This window comes from Passer montanus, unplaced genomic scaffold (genome assembly GCF_014805655.1).
Source record: "Passer montanus isolate IOZ18808 unplaced genomic scaffold, ASM1480565v1 scaffold54, whole genome shotgun sequence".
Taxonomy (NCBI): domain Eukaryota; kingdom Metazoa; phylum Chordata; class Aves; order Passeriformes; family Passeridae; genus Passer; species Passer montanus.
Window position 1 is genome coordinate 1,154,701 of NW_024370374.1, and position 23,327 is coordinate 1,178,027.

General features: G+C 38.5%; 1 protein-coding gene across 5 annotated transcripts in view; it reads left to right on the forward strand.

Moving 5' to 3' along the window:
- ANO5 (anoctamin 5) overlaps window positions 1-23,327 on the forward strand; it is a 57,294-nt gene that overhangs the window by 22,995 nt on the left and 10,972 nt on the right. For 4 of the 5 annotated variants that reach the window (XM_039724975.1, XM_039724977.1, XM_039724976.1 and 1 more), the window contains 11 exons: window positions 2,658-2,771; window positions 8,901-8,969; window positions 9,918-10,202; window positions 10,559-10,672; window positions 12,247-12,362; window positions 13,863-13,997; window positions 15,205-15,310; window positions 15,400-15,460; window positions 17,764-17,915; window positions 20,618-20,692; window positions 21,322-21,544. In XM_039724975.1, coding sequence (XP_039580909.1) covers window positions 2,658-2,771; window positions 8,901-8,969; window positions 9,918-10,202; window positions 10,559-10,672; window positions 12,247-12,362; window positions 13,863-13,997; window positions 15,205-15,310; window positions 15,400-15,460; window positions 17,764-17,915; window positions 20,618-20,692; window positions 21,322-21,544 — 1,450 coding nt within the window. Of the gene's footprint in view, window positions 1-1,589; window positions 1,635-2,657; window positions 2,772-8,900; window positions 8,970-9,917; window positions 10,203-10,558; window positions 10,673-12,246; window positions 12,363-13,862; window positions 13,998-15,204; window positions 15,311-15,399; window positions 15,461-17,763; window positions 17,916-20,617; window positions 20,693-21,321; window positions 21,545-23,327 lie in introns of all 5 variants that reach the window. The other variant, XM_039724979.1, reaches the window with a different exon arrangement.

The window sequence follows — 23,327 nt, forward strand, 5'->3', positions numbered from 1 at the left end:
AAAATGGAAAGGAATAATTTATGGGTTTAATAAGCTGGCCTGTCACTATCCACAATGAATAATCCTATATCTCAAAGGAGAATCTCCAGAAGGAGAAAGAAGTGATAAGTATTACCCTTCTAAAAGCAGATCTGACAATGACTACTGCATCTTCTTAAATTGATAGTCAGACCTTTAATTACTGAGGATTCTGATACGTCTTAAAAAATGACCAAATGTTGATGGCAGTAAAGATAAAATACTTCTTCAATTGTATTGAATAGTCTAATTATAAGTATGCAAGTCAAACTATTTTGGGTGCTCCTTCCGCAGGAGCTTTTTTTTGTAAGTATTGCTTATTGTATTATTTCTTCTTTGTGTATATGAATTTAGTGCACTAGAACAATTTCTGTGCACTGAATGAAGTCATGTGAAGTTACTGTCTTTTTTAATCAGTGGTTGGGGCAATAGCTAACATTTTAAGTTGTTAGAATGTACGTTGGTGTTTACTTACTGTAATGCTGAATAATTACAGTACTGATGATTCTATACAGATGTTGGCATAGTTCTCTGCACTGTTTTAACTTGGTTCACTTAGTATCTGAACTTGCAGTTTGCATGTAATCACAATCATATTTGCAAAGAAAGACCTAAACCTGTAAGTACAAAATAGAATAGAAAAATGCTTTTTCTTTTCTGCTCTTGGATTCCATGATTTTTGTGAGCCATTTAATCATGAAAGATGATGTACTGCATTTGGAAGCAAAAGCATTTCTGTGGTGGCTGTCCTGATCTCAGCCATGCAAAGTAGTCTAATTGATCTGCTGTAAATATTTCTCAAGAACATAAACAACAAAAAACCTTAACAAAATTGCTGAAGAGGCAAAGCAAAGAATGGACGGCAGCATTTTCAGGAAGTAATTTGTTTTAGCTTTTTTTGTGCTGCATTGATTTGCGACAGTGTTTTGTAGCTCCCCCAGGGCTAGGATAGGAATACAGGAGTTCTCGATAATACATGGCTGCTTCAAGTGTCTCATTTCAGCAGTTACTAATGTGTCTAGTGAAGATGCATAAAGTTGTGCAACACTGTGGAACAATAGGATTTTCAATTATTTTTATTTAATTTCAGCCTATTTAAAAATGAGCTCATGAATTATGTGGATATTATTACTTGTACTTTTTTCAGCTCTGGAATTACACGGTTGTCATTTGTTGTTTTATGTCCCAGTGGGTCCAGCCAATTACAGAAACATGCATGCACTGTTCATGAGCCAGTGTTTTGGTATCTTTGCTTTACACTCATAACCACTTTCTTACTGCTTTTTTTAAATTCTGCTGAAGTATGCAAATGATAGCAAGTAGTATTATAGAAGCCATTGTCTTAAAACATTTACTGTCCAAACGGATTCCAGCCCAGCTTGCCTTTAATAAAAAAGACATGATAGTCATATTATTTGCAGGCGCTTGTGTTTTTCTGATGTTTAGAGGCTTTTCCTAGCTTTAAAGGACTTGGATTTCTTGCTCACTGTAGTTGGGGGGTGTACGTGTGTGAAGCAGTTGATTCTTGGAGAGAAACAGTGGGCCTGCTAACTACTTGTTGGTTATTCCAGCAGATTGGAAGGAAATATAATCTGTTCCTGAAGCGACGTCTGAGGGTAAAGCAGTGATCAATGCGATTGCAAGTGGCTTGTATGCTGCAGTAGTAACATGCTTCACTGTGTGGCGCCTTCTGTTAACTGCGAGCAAGGTTCACAGTTACAAATAAATATTCTGTGCTTTCTCAGGGAACACATGCATGGTATGAGAGGGAAAAGACAGAGACATAATACTGTCTTTTGGTCCTACTCTAATAAAATAAAATCCCAATTCAGCCATATACAAATACACTTTTGCTGATAGGTGTGGTTGAAAAAGTAACAGCAATTTTCCTCAGCACAGAGTTACATTTAAACTAGAATATTCACTTCTATAGAAGGTGCTTTGCTGTACGTCTTGTATTTGATTTGATAGAGCTGAATATTGATGTGATAATAAACAATATTACCTAATGAGTTAACTTCCCTAGGAGAGTGGGGTTACAGTCTTTTATTTGCCTAACATTAATTACCGTGGCCTAATAGTGAAAAAAGTGGGTGTTGTTACTAAGACATTCTGGCATGTTGGTAAATTAAAATACGACCTTTAATAGATCAGTTGGAATACTAATTACCCTATTATTTTGATATCGTTTATTAGGTGTGGTTTTTTTCCCATGAAACTAAATACTCAATGTTGAAACATCACCCCTGTATTTTTGTGAACTATCTTTATGTGTGGTCATTGCTGGGACATATGTCTCTGTGGTGGTTGATTTAGTGAATGTTGCTATGTAGAGGAAAATGCATGGAATTTACATTTTTGCTACCTGCTTCAAGTATTCACAAGTATTGCTACACTAACATATATATATTTATTTTTCCTGTACCAGTTATTTACATGTAATGCTTGCAGACATATGCGGTTAATTTTGCAATTACTCAAACTAGATGTAGCCCTTGTTAAAGCTTGCCCAGATATATCTTCAGCTGTAAAGAAACTGAAGAACTGTGGTAATATGGGAGAACTCCTTTGCATTCTGTGATATTTTAGAGAAACAGCAGTGCTTGTTTTTTTAATTCATATGCCTGTATCTTCTACAGATTGATAAAAGACATCAAAGCAAAGATTCTATTTTCTTCAGGGATGGTGTCAGGAGAATTGATTTTGTTCTCTCCTATGTGGAAGATCTTAATAAGGAATGGGAAAAAAAGTTGGTAAGTTTGTCTTTTTGAAGTCTTCATTTTTATTTATAATAAGATGGATATCAGTTACTAACCCTTTCAGATCACTAGACTCATCTGGAATAGAATTTACCTAAAAATCTGTAGCTATGTGAAAAGCAATTCCATGTATGAACATTTCTGTGTAATTTACTGTTGTTTGTCAGGATCCAGTTTTATTAGATTCTTGCGTCTATGTTTATTGAATTGATCACTCTTCATTTCTTAGGCTGAGCAATATATTATACAACGGAGAAAAGTAATCCAAATTATTTTGCTTCTTCATTTAACAGTCTAGCTAAGACTATGGAGAAATATTTGTAAATACTTGCACCTGTAAATACTTTCAAATAAAGGAGGATTATTCTTCTAAATAAGCAAAGGTCATCCGAACAAGATTCAACAATGACTAATTTTTCATACCCTTTGACTGTAGCTAGAGGAGAAATAGATTCTTAGCTCCAAGACTCAGTGCAGTTTTTCTTTAACACTTCTGAGACTCTTCTTAAAATGTACTCTTGAGTAACACAAACACAGCATGTCCTCCTGGAGCTTTTCCCTGTGTTTGACCTACTGTCTACATATGTGTGTTCATTCTTCTAGAAGAATATTTAAAGTGGCTTTGATAAGAGCCTTCCTATGCAACAGAGCACAAAACCAAACTTTCTCTAAAATGTCAGTTAGTGATTATCTTTGAACTTGCCAGCAAGACCCAGTTGCCTGAATGGTAATAATAGGTCAGATGGAATCAGTTAATGACACCTGTTTGTTACATGCTCACACTGACAGATAAAGTCTCACTTGGCTAGCATAAGTTCAAGCTATGTAAAAAATCCAGTATAATAAGAGGCAGTCAAGACAAAAAATTTTATATAAAGCACAATATTTTTTAAAAATAAGGATTTAAATTTGTTTTTTCTCTGTATTCGCTACCTTCTTTCAGCGTCAGGAGAGGTTACATTTACAAACTAGTCTCTGCAATATAAAATTCCAAAGTTTATTCATGATCAAAAAAAAATTAAAAAGGAGAGATACAAAAAAATTACATTCTCAGGTAATCGTATTTTTCTGAAAGATTAGGGTATCCAAAGAAAACTAATTATACCAATGCTTATGACAAAATCATGATCAAAACTATTGGTCTTTGAAGCAAGGAACAGTTACAGTCCTCATGTTGTCATATTGAAGTATTTCATAATTAAAAATTCAAATTTCCTTTGGAAAAATACTACAAGATTAGGTTGTTAAAAAAATTGCATATTGCTTTCACTCTTTGATGAAAAAAAATGCTGTTTTCATTAAGAACTTTTGCTGCCTGTCCTTGCATCCAAATACAGTCTAGGGTAAGAACACAGCCCCTCTATCCTACTCTTACTGTGGTAAAATATCGAAAAATTTGTCATGTCTCTGTTTGATGCTTTTCCCAGATTAAGCATCTCAGTCAGCTTTGCTCAGCTAGACACATTTCAAAGATTTTCTTGGGAGGCCAGGTTATCTGATAGCTATGATGCCATAGGTTTATATACAAGCATGCTTTTTCAAACTCACTCTGACTCTTTGTCAAGCTGTACTCCTAGCTAGATGCTTTCTTCCCCTCTAGCTAGATGCTTTCTTCTCCCCTGGAGCAAAATGCATTTCAAAAAGAAGGAAAAGAAGTCCATTCAATGCAGAGAGAAGAAAGATACCCAAACACAAGTTGTCAAAGCAACTCTTAAACTTTTCCTTTAATCATATTAGAATTAATTAAAATGAGGGAAGAAATGAATACTATTCAGGTTATGTTTCAAGTGGGAAGGAAAGTGAGTCAGATGGTCGTCTAGTCACTTACTCATGTTGTGTGCAGCAGTTTCCTTCTCATTGATTTATGGCTCATTAGGGGATAGTAGGAATCTCTGCCAAACCAGAGTCCATGTCCATGGGTGTCATTATTGACTGAAGGATTCACGTGGGAAAAAGCCCAAGAGTTAGTAGCTAATATTGTCCTTCCTCTTTGATATAAAAATGCACTTCCTAGGAGAATATCTCTGTCTCTCAGAAGGCATTAACATCCCCATTAAGTCTTGTGATATTTAATTGTGTGTATGTTTGTTCCTTGCAAAATAGTTTATGGCCTCATGGAGGAAGATCATTGGCTGTGTAGATAAATTCTGTGGTCACTGGACAAACAGTCATGGAGATAGCAGTTTTTTTTACACAGTTCATGGGACATCTGCATATGCCCTACAGTTATGTTCGCCATAGATCTTTATGAAATTAGGAAGTTCATAAATTAGTGGAGACTTCTTAGCATACAAGTACTGTGCTGTTGTCTTTGTGGTAGCAAGATTTAAATATTGATGAACTGCAGCCTCTGGAATTTGTCTGACATACACTGTGCTTGCTATTGTACAGTTATCATAGAAAGAAATGTTTCTTTTATGGTAGTACAATGATGCAGTAAAATGGAACAGCTAAGAATAGAAGTGTTTATACGAGGGGAATAACAGTTGTGACAAAGGGGTTTTTTTTCCTAGTCTCAAGGAAACAGCTTTATTCTGCATTTCTAAGAATGGGGTAAATAACTTCTTTGTGTGTTTCAGCATAGCCCTGATACAGATGTAAGAGACAGTCTGTTCATCTTCTCCCTTAGTTTCATGCAGAACAACTTTCAACTTTTTTGATATTCCCAGATACATTCCAGCTTCAGCTGGAATGCTGTTTTGAACTTGCCTTCAGCTGTTTTGAACTTGCATTCTATAAGCTACATGAATAGATCCAAACCACAAAGGTCTCTGAACAAAAATTAGGATTACAATTTTTTGAGACAATATTATTCCTTAAAGCCTCAAACATTTGTGGAAGTGCTTCACCACCATATGAAATGTATATGAACATGAAAAAACTAATAGAATTTATAAAAGTATCTAACAAATTATTGATGTATGACCATGACATAGTCTTTATTGTCCATAAATATATGTCTTCACAAGAAATACAGAACATTAGGACTCATAGATCTCTGTGCAAAGTAACTCCACTCCTATGCTGCCTGGAAGCAAAGTCCCCTGTCCCCAGTGGGGTACAGTGATAGTTATTGAGTTGTTTTCCTGTTGTTTTCCCGGTTTTCATCATCTCAGACAGAAACCTCTGCTTTCTTAGAGGTACCAGCCAGGCCAGAGTTAGGGAGGCACGGGCAGCAGGTACCAGATGCTTGTTGCTGCTGTTAGCCCTGTTAGCAGGTGCACCCCCAGGTCTGCAGGAGCGGCTGGAAGCTGGGCTCGGTCTGAACTCAGACCACACCATGCAGCTTTGCAGAAGTTTGGCTGGTAGTGCAGAAGGAGTCACAGCATATCCTGTGTTGGAAGGGATCCACAACAATCAAGTTCAATGAGTCAGCAGTGCCCTGGCAGCCAGGAGGGCCAGCCCTGTCTTAGGGGGGCATCAGGCACAGCATCACCAGCCAGGCAAGGGAGGAGATTGTCCTGCTCTGCGCTGAGCTGAGGCAGTATCACCTTGAGTTCTGTGTGTGATTTTGGGCACCATAATATAGAAAAAGACAGAGGCTGAGAGAGTCCAAAAAGAGGGCCACGGGGTTGGTGAGGGGCCTTGAGGGGAAGCCTTATGAGAGGCAGCTGAAGGCACTTGCTTTGTACAGCCTGGAAAAGAGGAGACCAAGGGGAACCTCATCACAGTGTACAATTTTCTTGTAAGGCAGAGGAGGGAGAAGTACCGATCTCTTCTCTCTGAGAGCAGTGAGTGACAGGACTCAAAGGAATGGCATGAAGCTGAGTCAGGAGAGGTTTAGGTTGGGTATTAGGAGCTAAGAGTTTTTTACCCTGAGGGTGGTTGGGCACTGGATCAGGCTTCCCAGCACAGTGTCACTCTTGGAGTGTCTTGTGCAGGGCCAGGAATTCACAGTTAAAGAATCACAGAATATGCTAGTCAGAAGGGACCCACCAGGAGCTGGACCTTACTGTTGTACCAGCATTGTTATCACAGTCAGGTTTATAGAAGTTATCTCTCTTCCCTAGGTACCTGATTATGCAGTGTTGTATTTGCTTTGGGCATAATAGTACTGCTGGACTTTGGATCTTCCCTTTTTAATCTTAGTGGGATGGTTCATTACAGCCCAGCACACGTTAAATGATAAAGTTCGTCTGTGCTTATCCCACATTATGTGAGATATCCACATAATATGGTGGATGTGATGACTTACAGAGCTTCCCTCCTGCCTCTTTGTCTGCAGATTGGCATCTACAGAAGAGTCAGAAATATATGCATCAGAGATAGTTTATCAGGTTTGGGGCAGTAAGCTTAAAGTTCTAAGTACACATTAAAAACAACCAGCTCTGATCCAAGGATACATTTTGTCCATTGTAAGCCTTTGATGGTGACATGAAGAAATCCAGTATTGGGCAAGAAAAGAGGGAGGATTTTTATTTTTTTCTCCAGCAGATTGATTTCCTTTTAAAAATGTTTTTCCCATTAACTGTAAAGTATAGTACATTGCATGGGTTTCAGGAGAGGGCTTGTGAGAGAAGAGCAAGGTTGTTAAAAGAGCATAATTTCTATTAGAGCACTGCAGTTTGTCACACTAAGTGTATTGTAAGGAAAGATAAGATGGGGCCAGACCCTTTGGTTCTGTCTGCTGCTGTGCTGCACAGCTGGAAAGAAGCTGGCTGGTGTCTGGTGGCAGAGCAGCCTCTGAGCTGACATGCTTGGCTCTCTTCCAGTGTTTGCTGGAGAAAGAATACACACCAGTGTGCTTTGTTAGGAGAAAAGGTAATCCAGAGTAGCATATAGCTTTGGATACTAGGCTTGGATGTCAGCTGTTCTATAACAACATACATTCTTAGATCACCTTTTAGTTGTGTTGTTCTCTATCTGATTATCATGTCAGCAAACCAGAGTTCTCTGACATGTTTACACAGGTGCATTTAGGCAGATTTGTAGGAAAAATAGTGCACAGAACTGGTTTTGTCCCCAACATGTGCTAGAATTCAGGAGTTATCATATTCACAAGTTTATATAGTCCAGGCCACTGACACAGGAAAACATCTGAGGGCTATGAAAGCTATTCTTCAGTCTGCATTCATTTGTCTGAGTGGGTTATGCAAACTGAAATGCAAAAATGGCAGTCTACTCCTCACTGACATGCAGGAAAAGAAAACTGGTTGAAAACTATTGTGTTTTGGGGTTTTTAAAGTATGTTTGAAAACTGTAATTTAAGATTTTCAGTAGAAGAAACATTAGACAGCATGGCAGGGTTTAGCTAGAAATAAATTTGTGTCTAGCTTGTGCCTTTTAAAGAGGATAGGGCTCAATATTTGGCTTAATGTATTGTTATTCTGGAGTTCTTCAGCAAATTTTCTATAATTAAGAGGAAATTAATAGTCTCTCAATATGAGCAAAAATTATACAGAGAAGGAGAGGAAGAAAATGTTCTTGCCTAAAGACATGACTTAGGAATTACTTTGAAAAAAAAAGAGTTCAAGAAGAATATCAAGCTCACAGAGGTCATGCAGCCACCACACACTGCCAGGGGCAGGTTTGTTATCTCTGCATGAAGTCCATGCTGACTTTATGCAAGCTAAGCACATGCAGTGATTTGTTGGTCTTATCAGTGATGTTTGTGAAATACTGTTTGAATTGTCTGTAATCAGTACTTGAATGTCTGTATCGGATGTAATTGTATAACTAAATATACAAAATAAATAGATGAAATAAATGGATGAAGCTGTAAGCACTCAGTCTTCCACGTGCTTCCAGAATTTTTCTTCTCATCTTTCTCTTGGAAATATAGCTAAGCTTAAACACACCCCACATACCAGCCCCCTGAAGTCAGAAGTGCTCAAGACACAAGACATCAGCTGCTTCTCTGCTGACCCAGATAGCCCAGAAGAAGCCTTTTTCTCCCCAGTGGGTGCCCTGTGGCTAGTCAGTATCCTGGTGGGTTCCCATCACAAAGCTGGTCCTCACTAGAAAGTGGCCTGGTATGTGTTGGCTGGTTTTTGTCTGCTTCCATGTAGCCTTAAGGGGTTGTCATCAGGGCAGCTGAGAGAAGTGAAACCCAGTCGGTCATCGGTGAGTGATCAATTAATTGTTAACTTCATCAGTAACTAAAGTGTCTTTGTTTCTCTTCAGGAAAGGAGAAAAGAATTTGAGAGCAACCTGCAAAAGGCTGGCTTGGAGCTAGAAACCGAAGACAAGAAGGTAACAAAAAAAATACAAAACAAAAAAAAAATTAGGACCAGAAAGAATAGGACTTGGAAATCAATAAACCACTTTCTTTCTCTGAGAAATATTATAAATTATACTCATGGATTTCAGTGGCATGTGACTAATTTAGGGGAAACAAGGTTAATATATTTATTTGAGTGCTTTTTCCAGATACATTGATAAGAATTGTGGAAGCAGAATAATTTTGATTCAAGAGAAAACTTTTGTTTTTGCTTTCATAACAAGAAGGCAAAATAGCTGTGATTTGGTTTATATCCACATAAATGGGAGGTATGCTTGCAGTTGATTTTAATCCAACCTAACAATGAGTAACAAGTTTGGAAGGCAGTGAATGGATTAGCTGTGCCCACTGGATGTTGTGATTATGAGGAAGGACCCTGTAACCTTGAGCATGTTTGATTAGTGGTACTGTTTGCTGTAATAACTGGAGGACTGTGCGATTTCGACTGGTGGAGTCAGCATGCCAGAGGCTGAGTTGAGTAAAATAACTCTTGATGAAGTTGAGGCTCTGTAACATCCATAGCTAGGGAATTCATTGAGCAATATTAAAAACCCTTCTGATTGCCAACTTCTGCTGTGAATGCAGAGTAGCACTAGAAGAACATGCATGTTACATGAGGCCTGTGACAAGATTATTCTTCATGTTTCCAGTATAATGAGAATTGTTAGGCTTCAGTGTATGGGGTTATTATAGTTTGAAAAGCCTTTGTGAGCTTTTAGTAGTGCAAAGGTTATTTTTAGGAACAACCAACCACTCAGATAAGCTTACACACACGCAAAGTCCTTCTATTCCCTTCTACTTCGTTTTTAAATACTCTAAAAATATGTAAAAGGCAATACGTTTTATATGAAAAATATTCCCATAAATTTTGCAATAAAACACAGTGTGGTGTAATGTCTGATTTAACTTTTCTGGAGCAGGAATCTGAAGATGGCAAGATTTTTTTTGTGAAGATCCATGCACCATGGGAGGTTCTGATCACATATGCAGAAGTGCTGAACATTAAAGTTCCCATCAGGGAAAACGACATTCCCCCCATGGTGGAGAACCCCCTGGACTGTGTGCTTTTCCCACTGAGGCTGCCCGAGAAGGTGATGCACCCTGAGCCGGATTATTTCACAGCACCATTCAGCAAGGACAAGCAGGAGCTGTACCTCATTAATGATGAGAGCACTTTCTTCTCACCATCCATGAGAAACAGAATAGTACGTATGTGAATTTGGCTACTTATGTTTACAGGTAGATTTACACGGCCCCGTGGAAATATTGATGTAAGGAAGGAGTGAGCATGGAAACCTTGGTAACTGAGGTAAATACAGAGAGGCCTGGGTACCTGTGCATCTTGCTTAGAAATATAAAATAATTGTTGGAACTGATCTTCGGGATGTCTACAAGGCAACTGTGCCCCCACTATTCTTATATGAGATAAGGCCTTCTGAAGAAATACTTTGTGCTTTTGCATGTTGTTCCTGCAGATTATACACAGTGCACATCTATCATAGGTTTCTGTTGAATGGCCTTAGATTAGGAGAGGTCTGAAATTCTCATTCTTGAATCTCAGGTTAATTATATTCTTACACGTTGCCCATATGGAACAGAAGAAGGGAAGAAAAAATTTGGGATTAAGAGACTGCTAAACAATGGCACGTATACAGCTGCATATCCTCTTCATGATGTAAGTATTTCAGCTTTCTGCTCCCTTGAGCATTTCCCAGTGTTTGCACTCTTTACCCTCTGTGACATTTGCTGTTCCAGGAGATACGAAAATACACTCAAACCTTTCAATTTGTCCCAGTAATTGATTCTGTTTTATAACATGCAAGACATAGCTGTCAGCCCTACTATTTGGCTTTTATGTGCTGAAATGTTTCTTCCTACGGATGAGTTTTTAGAGTATGTGTCAGTCACATCATTTCTGTAGAGACTTGCTCCATCGTATTCCTGTAATGTTGATGGCACAGACCACGCAGCAGTACCTTAGGTTATAACAAGGAATGAATCTCTACTGTAGATGTGTATGTTCAGCAGTGGGTGTGCACACACACATACTGTAGTTACACAGTGGTGCACACTACCTGCAGTTTGAGAAAATCTCCTGGGATCATACCATTTTGGGACTGAAGTCAGGTAAGTTGCCTGAACCCTGCCAGTTCAGTGTGGGATGGTGACTTGTCCATCTCCCAGTGACCTTTGGCTGCAAAGGTCATTGGGAGATGGACATTTTTGTAATACTGTAATCCTGGAAATGTGGTAAGGATAGCAAATAACTGTGTTTAGTTTTGCTGTAAGGTCAGTTTTTAATATAACGTGTGGGTTTAGTCCTGAAATTCCTTGGAGAAAGCAAGAGAGAGATGGGTTACAGTGTTTTACATGGGTTTTTTAGCTTTAAAATTTTTTCCTCCTAAATGTTGTGTTTAATTTTTTGCTTAAATCTTAAATTCTCTGGTCTTTAAAGGTTATTTTAGATGCCACTATGCTTTAGTGAATTTAAGTTGCTTTTTTGTAACTCTGAATTCTACCATAAGACATTTTTAAATACTATATATAGATTTATATTTTTAAATGTTTGAAAATATTTTATTTTCCTTAGGGAAAAAAAAAATTGAGTGAATGGACATTCCTTATGTTTTCACGAGGAAAGTTTGGCTGATTAAGATCTAGAATGCTAGGCTGGGAGGTACTTTATACTGTTGGGATTACCAAAACCACAGACAGTAAAAAGCAAGAATCACTTCTATACAACTACAACCAACTTTAAATGCTAAGAAATCTTATGAAAAAATTCTAACATTTGTGCGCCAGACTCAAAAGCCTTTGTCTAAAAATAATTATTTAATTTTTCAGAATATTTTCAAAATGCAAACTTTAGGTTGCTTAAAGTTCTATTGGTTGCTTCCTACTTAGAAACCAATTTTCATGCTTTTCTTTGTGATCAAGAGGCATTCAGAAAAAAGGAAAACCAAGATCACGAAGTGAATCATTGAATCATAGCCAAATATTTCTAGAAGCGGAGTTCTGTGGCACAAAACAAAATTGCAAAAGTTGTCAGAAACTGTGGTTATTTTGCTGTTTAATTTGTAGGAAAGTGATGAAGTTCCAAAATTTTTGTTGTATTTGACAGTTAAGATACCTGGTAATGACCAACGCCACAGTCTCAAGGGGGGTGCATCATCATTCCTGTTTGTCTCTTTCAGTGTGGTATTTGGGCCTGTCACTGAGGTGTTTTCCCCTTACTCTGATTGTTCACAGTGCCAGTACTGGAAGAAGGCGAGCGACCCCAACTGTGACAGCGAGAGGTACACGCTCTACATGGAGTGGGCCCGCTTCCTGCGCTTCTACAAAGAGCAGCCTTTGGTCCTTATCAGGTGAGATCTGCCTCGGGGCTGGCTTGTGTCCTTGCTTTTCACTGTCACACAGTGACATTCATCTGTAACTTGATCCTGCTAGGAATAATACCTTGAGAAGGCTGACTTAGAACACAGGTACACAGGGGTAAAGTAGGGATTTATTAACAGGCCTCAATGGATACACCTCGGGCAGCACAAGAGCCAAGCCAGGGCTACACCCAGGATGATCCCAAAATGGTCACAAAATGGATGACTGGTCACGGGATCTCACACTTTTATATGTTCTGGTCCATTTGCATATTGGTGTTAATTGTTCAATTATAGCTTCAGGTTACAAAGTCCCATCCTTCTTGTTTTCTCTCTTCAGTCCACATTGTTGATGCACTTGGGCCTGAATCTTGTATAGGCTGTCCTTGGTCCCTCGCTAGAAAAGGATTGTTTCATCTACCTACTCTGTGAAGAGAGCTTACCATTGCTTAATGTGAACCTCAGAGCTACACACTAAAGCAGCACAGAATCTGAAAAATGCAAAAGCTAAAACTTAAGGCATTAGGGGGGCCTGAATCTTGTATAGGCTGTCCTTGGTCCCTCGCTAGAAAAGGATTGTTTCATCTACCTACTCTGTGAAGAGAGCTTACCATTGCTTAATATGAACCTCAGAGCTACACACTAAAGCAGCACAGAATCTGAAAAATATAAAAGCTAAAACTTAAGGCATCAGGAAATGTTTGCCTCTTTTAAGACCCAGTGAGAGATGGATATTCATTGGGCACTATGTCCTGGGAGGACATGACAGAGCTTTCTACTGAGATGTGGCAAAATGCTTTATCTCAAATGAAGCCTCTTTCCATCTAGCCAGTCTTCCTGGGGTTATTTTACAGATAATTCAGCTGTTAAAGAAACACATACATAGAATACCTCAGATTCTTTAATCAATCTCTGCAAAAAAAATGTTAAAGGTTTGTTTGAAATGTTGAGACTTCAACACTTGAAAAAATACTGATAAAATTAGTTTGGAAGCTTGATTCTTAGTTCTAACCCCAAATTTAAACTCACTTAAGATCTCTTTGATTCAGCTGATGTGATACAACAGAATGTTGCTTTGTTCACAGGTTACACAGGTGGTTGTATTTCTGTGGATTACCTATTTGTTTTAACCATATGGTCAAAACTGTTGTGCTGTTTCATTTGTGTAAATCCTTGGAAAAATCAGAAAGTAAATCTTCACTTACACTATTCTGTAGAAACGATAAAAGAGTAATTTTAATGTTAGTTTCTGCTAGGAGGGAAAAAGAGACAAAAGAGGCCATATTTCCTGATCATTCACCTTGTTCATATAGCTTGAGTAACTTCTCATGGCCAGTTTCAGCCCTCATTTTCCACAGTACCTCAATGCATTTACTCTTCTGTTAAAAGAGAATTTTGCCAAGTATGTAACTTTTACTCTGGCCAGTTTGCTCTACTACAGTTTTAAATTTTGCTTTGCATTCCTGTTAATTGCTTTTTTTTTTAATTCAGAAAGTACTATGGTGAGAAGATTGGAATCTATTTTGCCTGGCTAGGATTTTACACCGAGATGTTATTCCTTGCAGCAGTTGTTGGCTTAATCTGTTTTCTTTATGGCTTGTTTACAATGGATGAAAATATGAGCAGGTAAGTATAACGTTGAAAACCTCCTGGGCAAAAGCTAAGCAATGTGAAAATTTTATTCTTGCAAAAACAATTTTATTCTTGTTGCTCAACAGGTAACAAGCTTTTAAAGCTTGTCAGAGCAGACAGCTGTCTTTGTTGACTGTAAAGGTGGTGGACCACTAATGCAGAACTTGTCACTATCAATTAGTAAGACTCAACTTGTAGGTGAAAAGGAATATTTTGTTTGCCATATCTTTCTGTATTGGAGAAGATGCGATATATGAAGTCCTGAGAGTACCCCTTAGATCTCTCAAAATTGTTTGAGTGCTTATTGTTGCATTAAGCATGTCTATTTAATCTGTTTTGCAGAGCAGACTGACCTTTTTGTGTAGGTCATCATTTTATACTAACCAAAAGCATGAGTAAAGCAGATCAGCAGTGTTCAACCATCAAAGAGGGATTCAGTATCTTAGAAGCCACAGTTTGGTGGGGTTTTTTTAAGTAAGCATAGTATTTGTTTTATCAGAAGTCCAAAGATTTACTGTATTCAGGGATTGGGGGTGGGGAGAGGAAAAGAGGGTTGACTTCTCATTGCTCACTGTTTTTTGTAAGAAGGTTTCCATAAAATTTTGAGTTTTAACTATAAGAGATGACTAACAAGTTACAATTCTCATCTATTCTGTTGAATAATACAATTTTGAGACTTGTACTTTAGCTAGGTTAAGAATTCATCTGGGAATATTTTTGTACGTGTTGAGATTTGTCTGGATATCGAAGGACTGTCATAGAATTCTAAATTTTATCCACAGTCATTAAATTGAAGTCGGAAATTTTACTGCAGCTGTCAAAGTGGAAGTGGTCTCTCTGCTTTTAGAAGAGGTGTTTTGATGTCATTGCTAACCAGATGAGAAATGACATGGTTTATATCTTGCAGTGCATGTGCAGTACAGCTCCTGACAGACTCCTGATTCATTGCTGGTAGAGCCAAAAAGCCCATATCAAGGGAATTATCAATTCTACTCCTTGTAGTAGCTGCTTCATTCTTGGGTTGCCCTGACCAGCCACTGGTTAATACCAGTGATTGTGACAAGATGTGGCATCTTTGCTGTGAAGCTGCAAATGTTGAGCTTTGAACAAATGAAGCTTCTATTTATTTTTTAAACAAATTTTGTATAACGGCTTTTAAGATGATGTGGAAATGGGTACTTAACAGCATTTTCCTGCTTAGCAAAGAAATCTGTGACCCTGCAATTGGAGGAGAGATCATCATGTGTCCTCTTTGTGACCGAGACTGTGAATACTGGAGACTGAACACCACCTGTGAGTCCTCACAGGTCTGTATCTGGTTCTGCAGCCACTGGTCATTGCTGTTCATCCTGAAAACTGTCTTGGTGCTGACCTGTTCCTTGGTATTCTCTTGCAGTATTCCCATTTGTTTGACAACGTGGCAACTCTTTTTTTTGCCATTTTCATGGGTATATGGGGTGAGTACATGTGATAAGATTCATGTCAAGCAATAAGGAGATCTTGGCCAAGTTGTTGAGGGACACTGGGCGTGGGAAGAAGGGAAATAATGGCTTCACCTTAGTATTCTGCCTCAGATGCAGAAGTGATGAATGAGTGAAAATAATTTAAAGTTACAGAGGAATTAGGACTTAAAAAAACCCAAGCAGGCACCTAGGATACCATAAAAATAACATAAGCATTGTGTATTCTTAACTGCTAATATTTGAGTCTTTCCATAGTAACCAGAGGGGTCCAACCTTATGCAGCCCATATAAGAGTCCTCTCTGCTCAGCCCATCACATCATCAGTGCCCCAGTGAGGGCGTGGGGAGTTTTGTGCCCTTTCACTGGATGGATGGTGGTCCATCACTGCTGCTGTATTCCCTGTTCTTTTGGGATGGGTAAATTTGTTGGGATCTACTCCAGTAAACTTCATGCACTGTAGTATGTTTTGATGACACAGAAGTAGGTGGATTTCTGGCCTCTATAATTACAGTTTCACACCAGTGATACCTCTTCAGACTTTTAGGAACATTGTGTTGAATACATGTTCTTTTCTTCAACTCTCTGAAGGTTTATAAATTCTGGATAGCATAGTTCTTGCTTCTTACTTCCTTAAACACAATTCTCTTGTTTCATACTGTTTGTATGAAATGTCGTCATTAAATATTCAACTTGTATATAGATAGTTCATTAACTTGCAGAGATTCTGGTGTGCTAACAGAAAACCTGTGTATTTTTAATCAGAGGATATAATCACTCACTTCTTTCATATAGAATTGTTTGAAATCTAATAAGATTTTTGTTGTATGGCTGTTTTACTAAACTTTTCTTGGTTTCTAAGACCTAGCAGTTGCGTGACATGGATTAGTCATTCAGGAAGTACCAGCCAAAAGTTTAGAACTGCAGAAGATAAGCTTTCCTGTGTTTGTCTAAACCATAAAACTTCCCCAGTTCAAATAAGAACAATCTGATTACAAAATGTTTACATTTTAAAGTAATTTATAAAGGGTTCTTAGAATGTTATATAATATTATAAATTTTATAGTTGTTTATATATGAAATAAATTCCCTCTAATGTCTTAAAAAATTCCTAAGCCAGCCCAGCTGTTGTTTGTATGAAAATCGTCAGATGTTCACTGTCTTTAAAATGACCGTGTGTCCTGGCTTAGGGCAAATTTGGGAGGAAACCTCTGAAGGGATCCCTCTAGAAAGTGAATTTGAGTGGCCCCTCCCCTCACCAGCTGGGGAAGACATAAATCTCCTTTGAGAAAATTGGAAAAAAACTATTCATTTACAAGCAAAGTGTTCACAAACATGGAAAAATGAATGATATTAAACAGTGGAAGCTCTCGTTGTTCTGAAGAGGTGGGAAATTCAGAAAATCCTTTTCAGGGGCTGTAGCTCAGCTTGCTCTGTCTCTTATCAGTCCCTCCTGTGCTGGAAATGCTGCATCCTGGGCTCCAGTGGGCCGCAGGCATGAGCTCCAGATGTTTTTCTGGGTTTTCTGTCCAGAGCAGGTTCAAACAGTTCCAAGAAAAAGAAAAGCCACAGTCTGGGGAACTTTTCTGCCTCAGCTAGCTAAAAAACTAACTAAAAGCAAAGGAGAGTTTTCTCCCGCTCCCTGTCCGTGCTGAGGACAGCACAGTCTGTGAGAGAGAGAGAGAGAGGAAGCTCTTATCTCTGTGTTTTGAATATACAGCTGTGAAAAAATTCCACCCCTTTTTCTTCTCCCCTCCTTTGCTCTTGGATCTAGTTTTAAAGGCACAAAACTTATTTCTGGGCAAAACAGATGAATGGGGATACAATTCAGTATCATAAAGACACCCTAGGACACCATGATGTCAAAGAAGCATCAAAAAGCAACAGAAGTGTTTGACCATATTACTTGAAAGCTGTTCTGTTTATTTGTTGTAATATTTTTGTGTTATAGGTTTATACACAGTAATTAGTTGAATTATCAGGTTCTTATTTCCATGTTGCTTTTTGCCTACACAGAATAGTTAATTGAACATGGTCACCATAACCATGGAAATACCCATATCTTGTTTTGGCATCTTACCTTGTTATCCACTTCTGGAATTCAATTACCTGATAAATCACTTGGATCCATATTGTGGTCTTATCTGTGAACTATAGTTGGTAGTCAGTAAAAATAAGTGAGTCACACTGTAATAATAACACTGTAATAATAAACCACAGAAAATAAGCCAGATGTTTAACTTGGTTCATAAACTTTTTCACTTCTTCCTTGACTCTATTTTAATATTTTCAAATTGTAGTTACGCTTTTCTTGGAGTTTTGGAAGAGGCGGCAAGCAAGACTAAAATATGAATGGGATTTGGTTGATTTTGAAGAGGAACAGCAGCAGCTCCAGCTGAGGCCTGAGTATGAGGCAAAATGTACCCAAAAGAAGAAGAATCCCATAACTCAGGTATGAACTTGCTGTGTTGATGAGTGTTCAAATCCAGTTGTACGCTGAAAGTTTCGTAACATGGAAATTGATATATTAAATCAGGAAAATAAGGGCAAAGTTTATAGCTTTTATGTGTTTTTACAGCATCTTTCACAATACAGGGTAGCAGTCTCTGGAACTTTCATACCTTTAAAACCACTCATTCTTATCCCTACACAACATATGAAGAAGCAGTCATTTTGATCTACAGTGATAAGCTGGTCTAGCTGTGGTTTAGCTTCTGATACACAACCACTTTGTTTGGAAAACACCAGAGGGATGAAAGTGGCCATAGTCCTCTCTCTGAAATATAATTGAGATACAATTAGTTACCCTACTTAACTCTGTTAAACACTCTATATAAATATTAGATGTTAATTGCTTTCATTTAAATTTATTTTAGGTAGGAGTTATTTGACAAATTTCAGGATCAGCTGGTTGAATTGCAACACAATATCTACCACACCCATTTGATGTATTTTTAAATCATATTTTCCCTTTCAGAATTGCATATAAATAGCTTATTGTTGCTAGTCCTAAGTATACTTAGATAATACAGTCTTCAGAAAAAAAAAGAGAAGCTTAGCCAGAATGTGGGAAGAGTCTTTGTTCTAAAAACTATAGCCTTGTCTTTCAAGGCTTGTTTCCTTAATCATTAGGAAATACATATACTAATCTTTTTTCTCATGAGAGAGATTTTTTTCCCCCTCCAAGTACACAGCATTAGTTCTGCTGTTGTAACTAGTGCTGTGTACCTTGCACAGAGCTCTTTGATAACAGTGCACTATGTTTAAGAGTGTAGCTCTGCTGAAGCAGTACCTTCTGCATGTTCAGGTAAATTAATTTTCATTAGTTAGCTCTACTAATTGAAAACACACGCCTGCCAGTTATGCATTGTTTGCTGGTTTGCATCCCTGTGTATGCTCAGGCTGAAACCACCCCCCTTTCCACGGCTGCAGACCCAAACCCTGCCAGGCTGGGGTGGTTGTGCTGCAGCTGAGGGAAGGAGCAGGGCAGCTCTGTCCAGCAGGCAGCTGCTGGCCCGTGTGTGCTCTGCAAGCAAAGGTGGTGATCATGTTAGGACAGGCAGTAGGGCTGACTGGCTAGCAGTGCTTGTGTACAGCATGGACCAAAACCTGTACCCTGATGGGGTGAATCAGCTGTGCCAGAGCACACCCAAAAGCTTAGGTGTGCTTGTATACTGAGGGAGAAGATTGTTCTCTCTCTAAATCAATCCAAATCCCTTAGGTGAGACAGGGTTTTGTGAACTTTATTTAGGAAGTAGAAATGGACTGTAATATACTTATCTCAGTGTGAGATACTGCACTCGTCTGTATTTTCTAAGTATGCATTAACAATTGCCATAAAAATTCAATGACTCTACAAGCCTTTATATTATGACATTTCAATTTACTGTCTCAATGGTTTTTCAGAGGCTTTTTTGCAGTAGGGTTTATCAGTGATCCTTGTCAGCACCCAATTAATTATAGGCTAACCTGTACAGGTAATAGTAATTTCCTTCTGTTAGAGCATGTCCTATAGTGAACACAATAGGCCAGTGCTTTCAAATAAGTTAATTCTGCAGGAACCAATAAGGTTATGTGGGTACAGGACAGTGACTTTGTGTCCTACAGCTGGTTTTGCTTCACTCAGAAAATTATTTCATCATTATCTGTGATTCAAAGTTTTAAGTACACTGAAACCAAAATTGCTGTTCTTGAGGCTATCATTAACATACTTGTTCATGGTGCTAAACTATCTAACAAGATCGTAGCTAAAATCTGGGTTTGCTGATCACAATAGAATTGTAATCTACATAAATAATGAAGCATTTGATTCAGACTTTAGCTCTGTCATTGCACATTACTGCCTGTATTACATTTGGGATTGCAGCTTCTGTAGTAGTCAGTGCCACTTTGCTCAAGAGGACTCTCAGCATTCTACAGTGCCTTGTCCCACAGATTTATCAAATTCAGGTTATTTTTCACTATATCTTCTTCCACTGGCATTAGTTCTTCAAGAGAAGATTCTTTCATAGAACATGTACTCTGATATTTTAGGAACTAGAATTGGTTGCACAAGCTACGTGAGCATTGAAAATTGTTCATATGTTGTCTGGGGATACTGGCATGACCCAGTTGCATGATGCTGCAGCAGAGCTTGGCAGCTACATTCATAGCCATTACTTCAACTAAAAAAAGCAAATAAAATTGAAGGAGTGGAGAAAAGCACTGTCTGACTGGCACATCCAAATGACAAGTTTTAAGGGATCTCAGCACGAAGAATTTGTAAAACTGGAGTCCCGTTGTAGACTGAGAGCTCTTTGACAGCTAACCTAGCATTACAGGATTAGTTGTGGCCTGCTTATTTCAGGAAGTTGGTCTTTTTCCTTTAGCTACTGATGGATTTTGCAAAAGTTCAACCATTCTTTCCAAGCACTGTCTTGTAGCAGTTTAATGGCCATTTCTGTCCTGATCTTTTTGCCCTGCCTCACCCTCCCCACTCCCCATCCCAGCACACTCAAAATTATGTTCTGTCTGCCATTTAAAAGGGGCAGGGTTCTGGATGGTTTCCCATGGATGTGAGCACTTTTCACACAGATGGTGAGAGCTCTGTGTGCTGCTTGATGTTAAAGTAAGATGTGGGAATGACGTGAACTGTGCTGTACTTGACTGTTTCAGGAGATGGAGCCTTATTTGCCTTTAACGAGCCAGGCTGTGCGATTCTGCATCTCAGGAGCTACAGTGCTGTTCTGGGTGAGCATCTTTTGAGTCATCGTTTTGACATGTATCAGAGATGCTGTTCATTACTAATCATCACATTAACACAATTTACTTTTAATCATTATGTTAACACATGATTTTATTATTGTTCTGCAGATTTCATGCTGTTGTTTAAAGTGCACTTCAATTCTGCTTAAGAATTTTTTTTAAAAAGGCACTGGAAATCTGTCATTAATTATTCATTTGATTGGATATTTTAGCATGGGGATAACTTTCTCTATGACTTATTTGATGTTAACAGGCATACTGAGAAAATTGTGGTAAGGCAAACAAAAAAAAAAATTCACAACAATGAATGCTGAGTGAGTTTCAGAATGGACAGTTTAATCTAACTCATCCTTCCTATCTCCTGTCTATACTTTTCTGCACAGCTGTTGGTATTAGATTGTTGGCTTTTCTCTTGTTAACAAAATAATTTTGTTGGTTTTAAAAATATAACAAAGTATTTTTGCCTGTGTACTTTGCATTTCGGTGCTGCTAAACTCATGCCCATAAAGAATAAAATTTAAAAAATATAAAGCGTGATGGTACATCTTGTTTTTAAAGCTGCGTGCACATAGCTACAGTGTGCAGTGTATTTCAGATCTGCCTCCTTTGTGCAGGTGTCCCTGATCATAGCCAGCATGATAGCTGTCATTGTGTACCGCCTTGCGGTGTACGCTGCCTTCGCCAGCCTCATGGAGAACACTCAGACGCTGCAGCCCATCAGCGGCCTGCTGACCCCTCAGCTGGCAACCTCTGTCACTGCCTCCTGCCTCAATTTCGTCATCATCATGATACTGAACTTCTTCTATGAGAGAATAGCCATCTGGATTACTGATATGGGTAAGCAAGGGTACTTGAAGGCAGAACTTGGAAGGAGTCATTGAAGATTCCATTGCACACCATCAGGGTGTTCCATGCTGTTGTTCGCAGCTCAGGCACAGTGGGAGCTCTATAGCTTGCAGTAGCTTGCAGCAATGACTCAGGAGTATCCATGGCTGTACTGAACATTTTCCCTGCATTTCATTAGTTCTCATAGCCTAGTTTCTCCTCATATAATGCTTGTTTATATTAGAACTAGTCTACAGAGACAGTCACAGACCTGAACATAGTTAAAAATCATCTTGAGTCACCAAAGAAAGATCAGCCTGTGTTGAACTAGCAGTATTTCAATTAGAAATACTGCAAATATATTTGGAAAAATAAATCACAATCTTTAGAAGATAAAAAAGACTAAATAATCATGATACTTAGTTTGGGGGAAAAGATAGGATGGGATAGTACATTTTCTATGTTTTTTCCTTTAGCTCTGGCTGTACAGGTTTGTAGTTACAAAGATGGAAGGCAGAGATTGAGCAGGATGAAAAGCTATGTCCAAGATGTGTTATTGTGGCAGTAGCTATTGGTAGCAGTATCCCTGCTCCAGAGCTGGAGGCCCAGAAAGAGTGCCTACTTTTGTAGTGTATTTTATGTTTGACTTCTGCTTGCATGCTGGAAATACCATTCCTGAGAGCCCTTCTTAGACATTTTCTTTAAATTTTATTTCATTTTGTATGTCCTTAATGATTTAGAAATAGAAGTCCCTGAAGGTGTTTAATAGAAAGAAATAATTGCAGAATATATTCAGCTTGGGAAGGGAGCTGAAAATACTAGGTACTTGCAGTTTGTGCACTTGTCATAAAAACAGTTGGTTGATCTTTTTTTTGTGAGATCTTGCAAGTCGAGTCAAGAGTTGAAAAGTGTTCCTAGCAGAATCTCAAAGGGATGTTGAATTTGGTATATTTTGATTTACCATGGACCATCTCTGAGATCTGTATTGCTTATCTCTCTTGGCCAAATCAGACCAAACTGAAACAGAGCTATTAGTAACTAAAATTGCCCTAACAAACACAGAAACAAACAGAATATCATAATTTTTTAAATCTTTTTTTCTTGAGGAGCAAGAACTGTAAGCGTGAGGGCTCAGCAGTGTTATTTTGCTGATTTGCAAGTGTGGATGAATAATTTCTCAAGTGGCAGCACTGCCTGGGGCTGTGGGTTACAGGGGGAGCATAACAATTCACTGGTGTCGGGAGGACTGCTGCCCTCCTCGGGTGGCCTGGGCTGTCAGAAGTGTCTGCCCAAACTTTGTTTACTCCTGAACTCCTTGAAATGGTTAGGCCAGCTTTGGTGTTCAGACAAACAGATAGCCTGCCTCTGGTGCTCTGAACGTTGTGTGCCTCACATCAACATTTTAACAACTGAAAATAAAAATATTTTAGGGAGCTGCAAGCTAGGCAGACTGCTTCACCTGAGAGCTGCTTCCTCTGTCCTACACTGTGATGTCAGGTTCCCAGTAAATACCTCATGTTCTTCTGGCAAACTTGGATCAAGCTTGGAAACAGTTTTAGCAGTTATATGAAACAACTTTAAACTAAGGGAGATGAGTTCAACATGTCTGCCAGGTCCTCACCAATTCAGATGGAATTGAATGTTTGTGGTATATTTTCTTATGCTACTTCCCAACTTGAATTGGTTATATGTTATAATTTAACAGGACGTTTGACAATAATATGCTTAGGGCTTCTTGCTGCCTTCAGAAATGTAAATGTGATAGACAATGAGCAGCAAAAGGCAGCAAACCCTA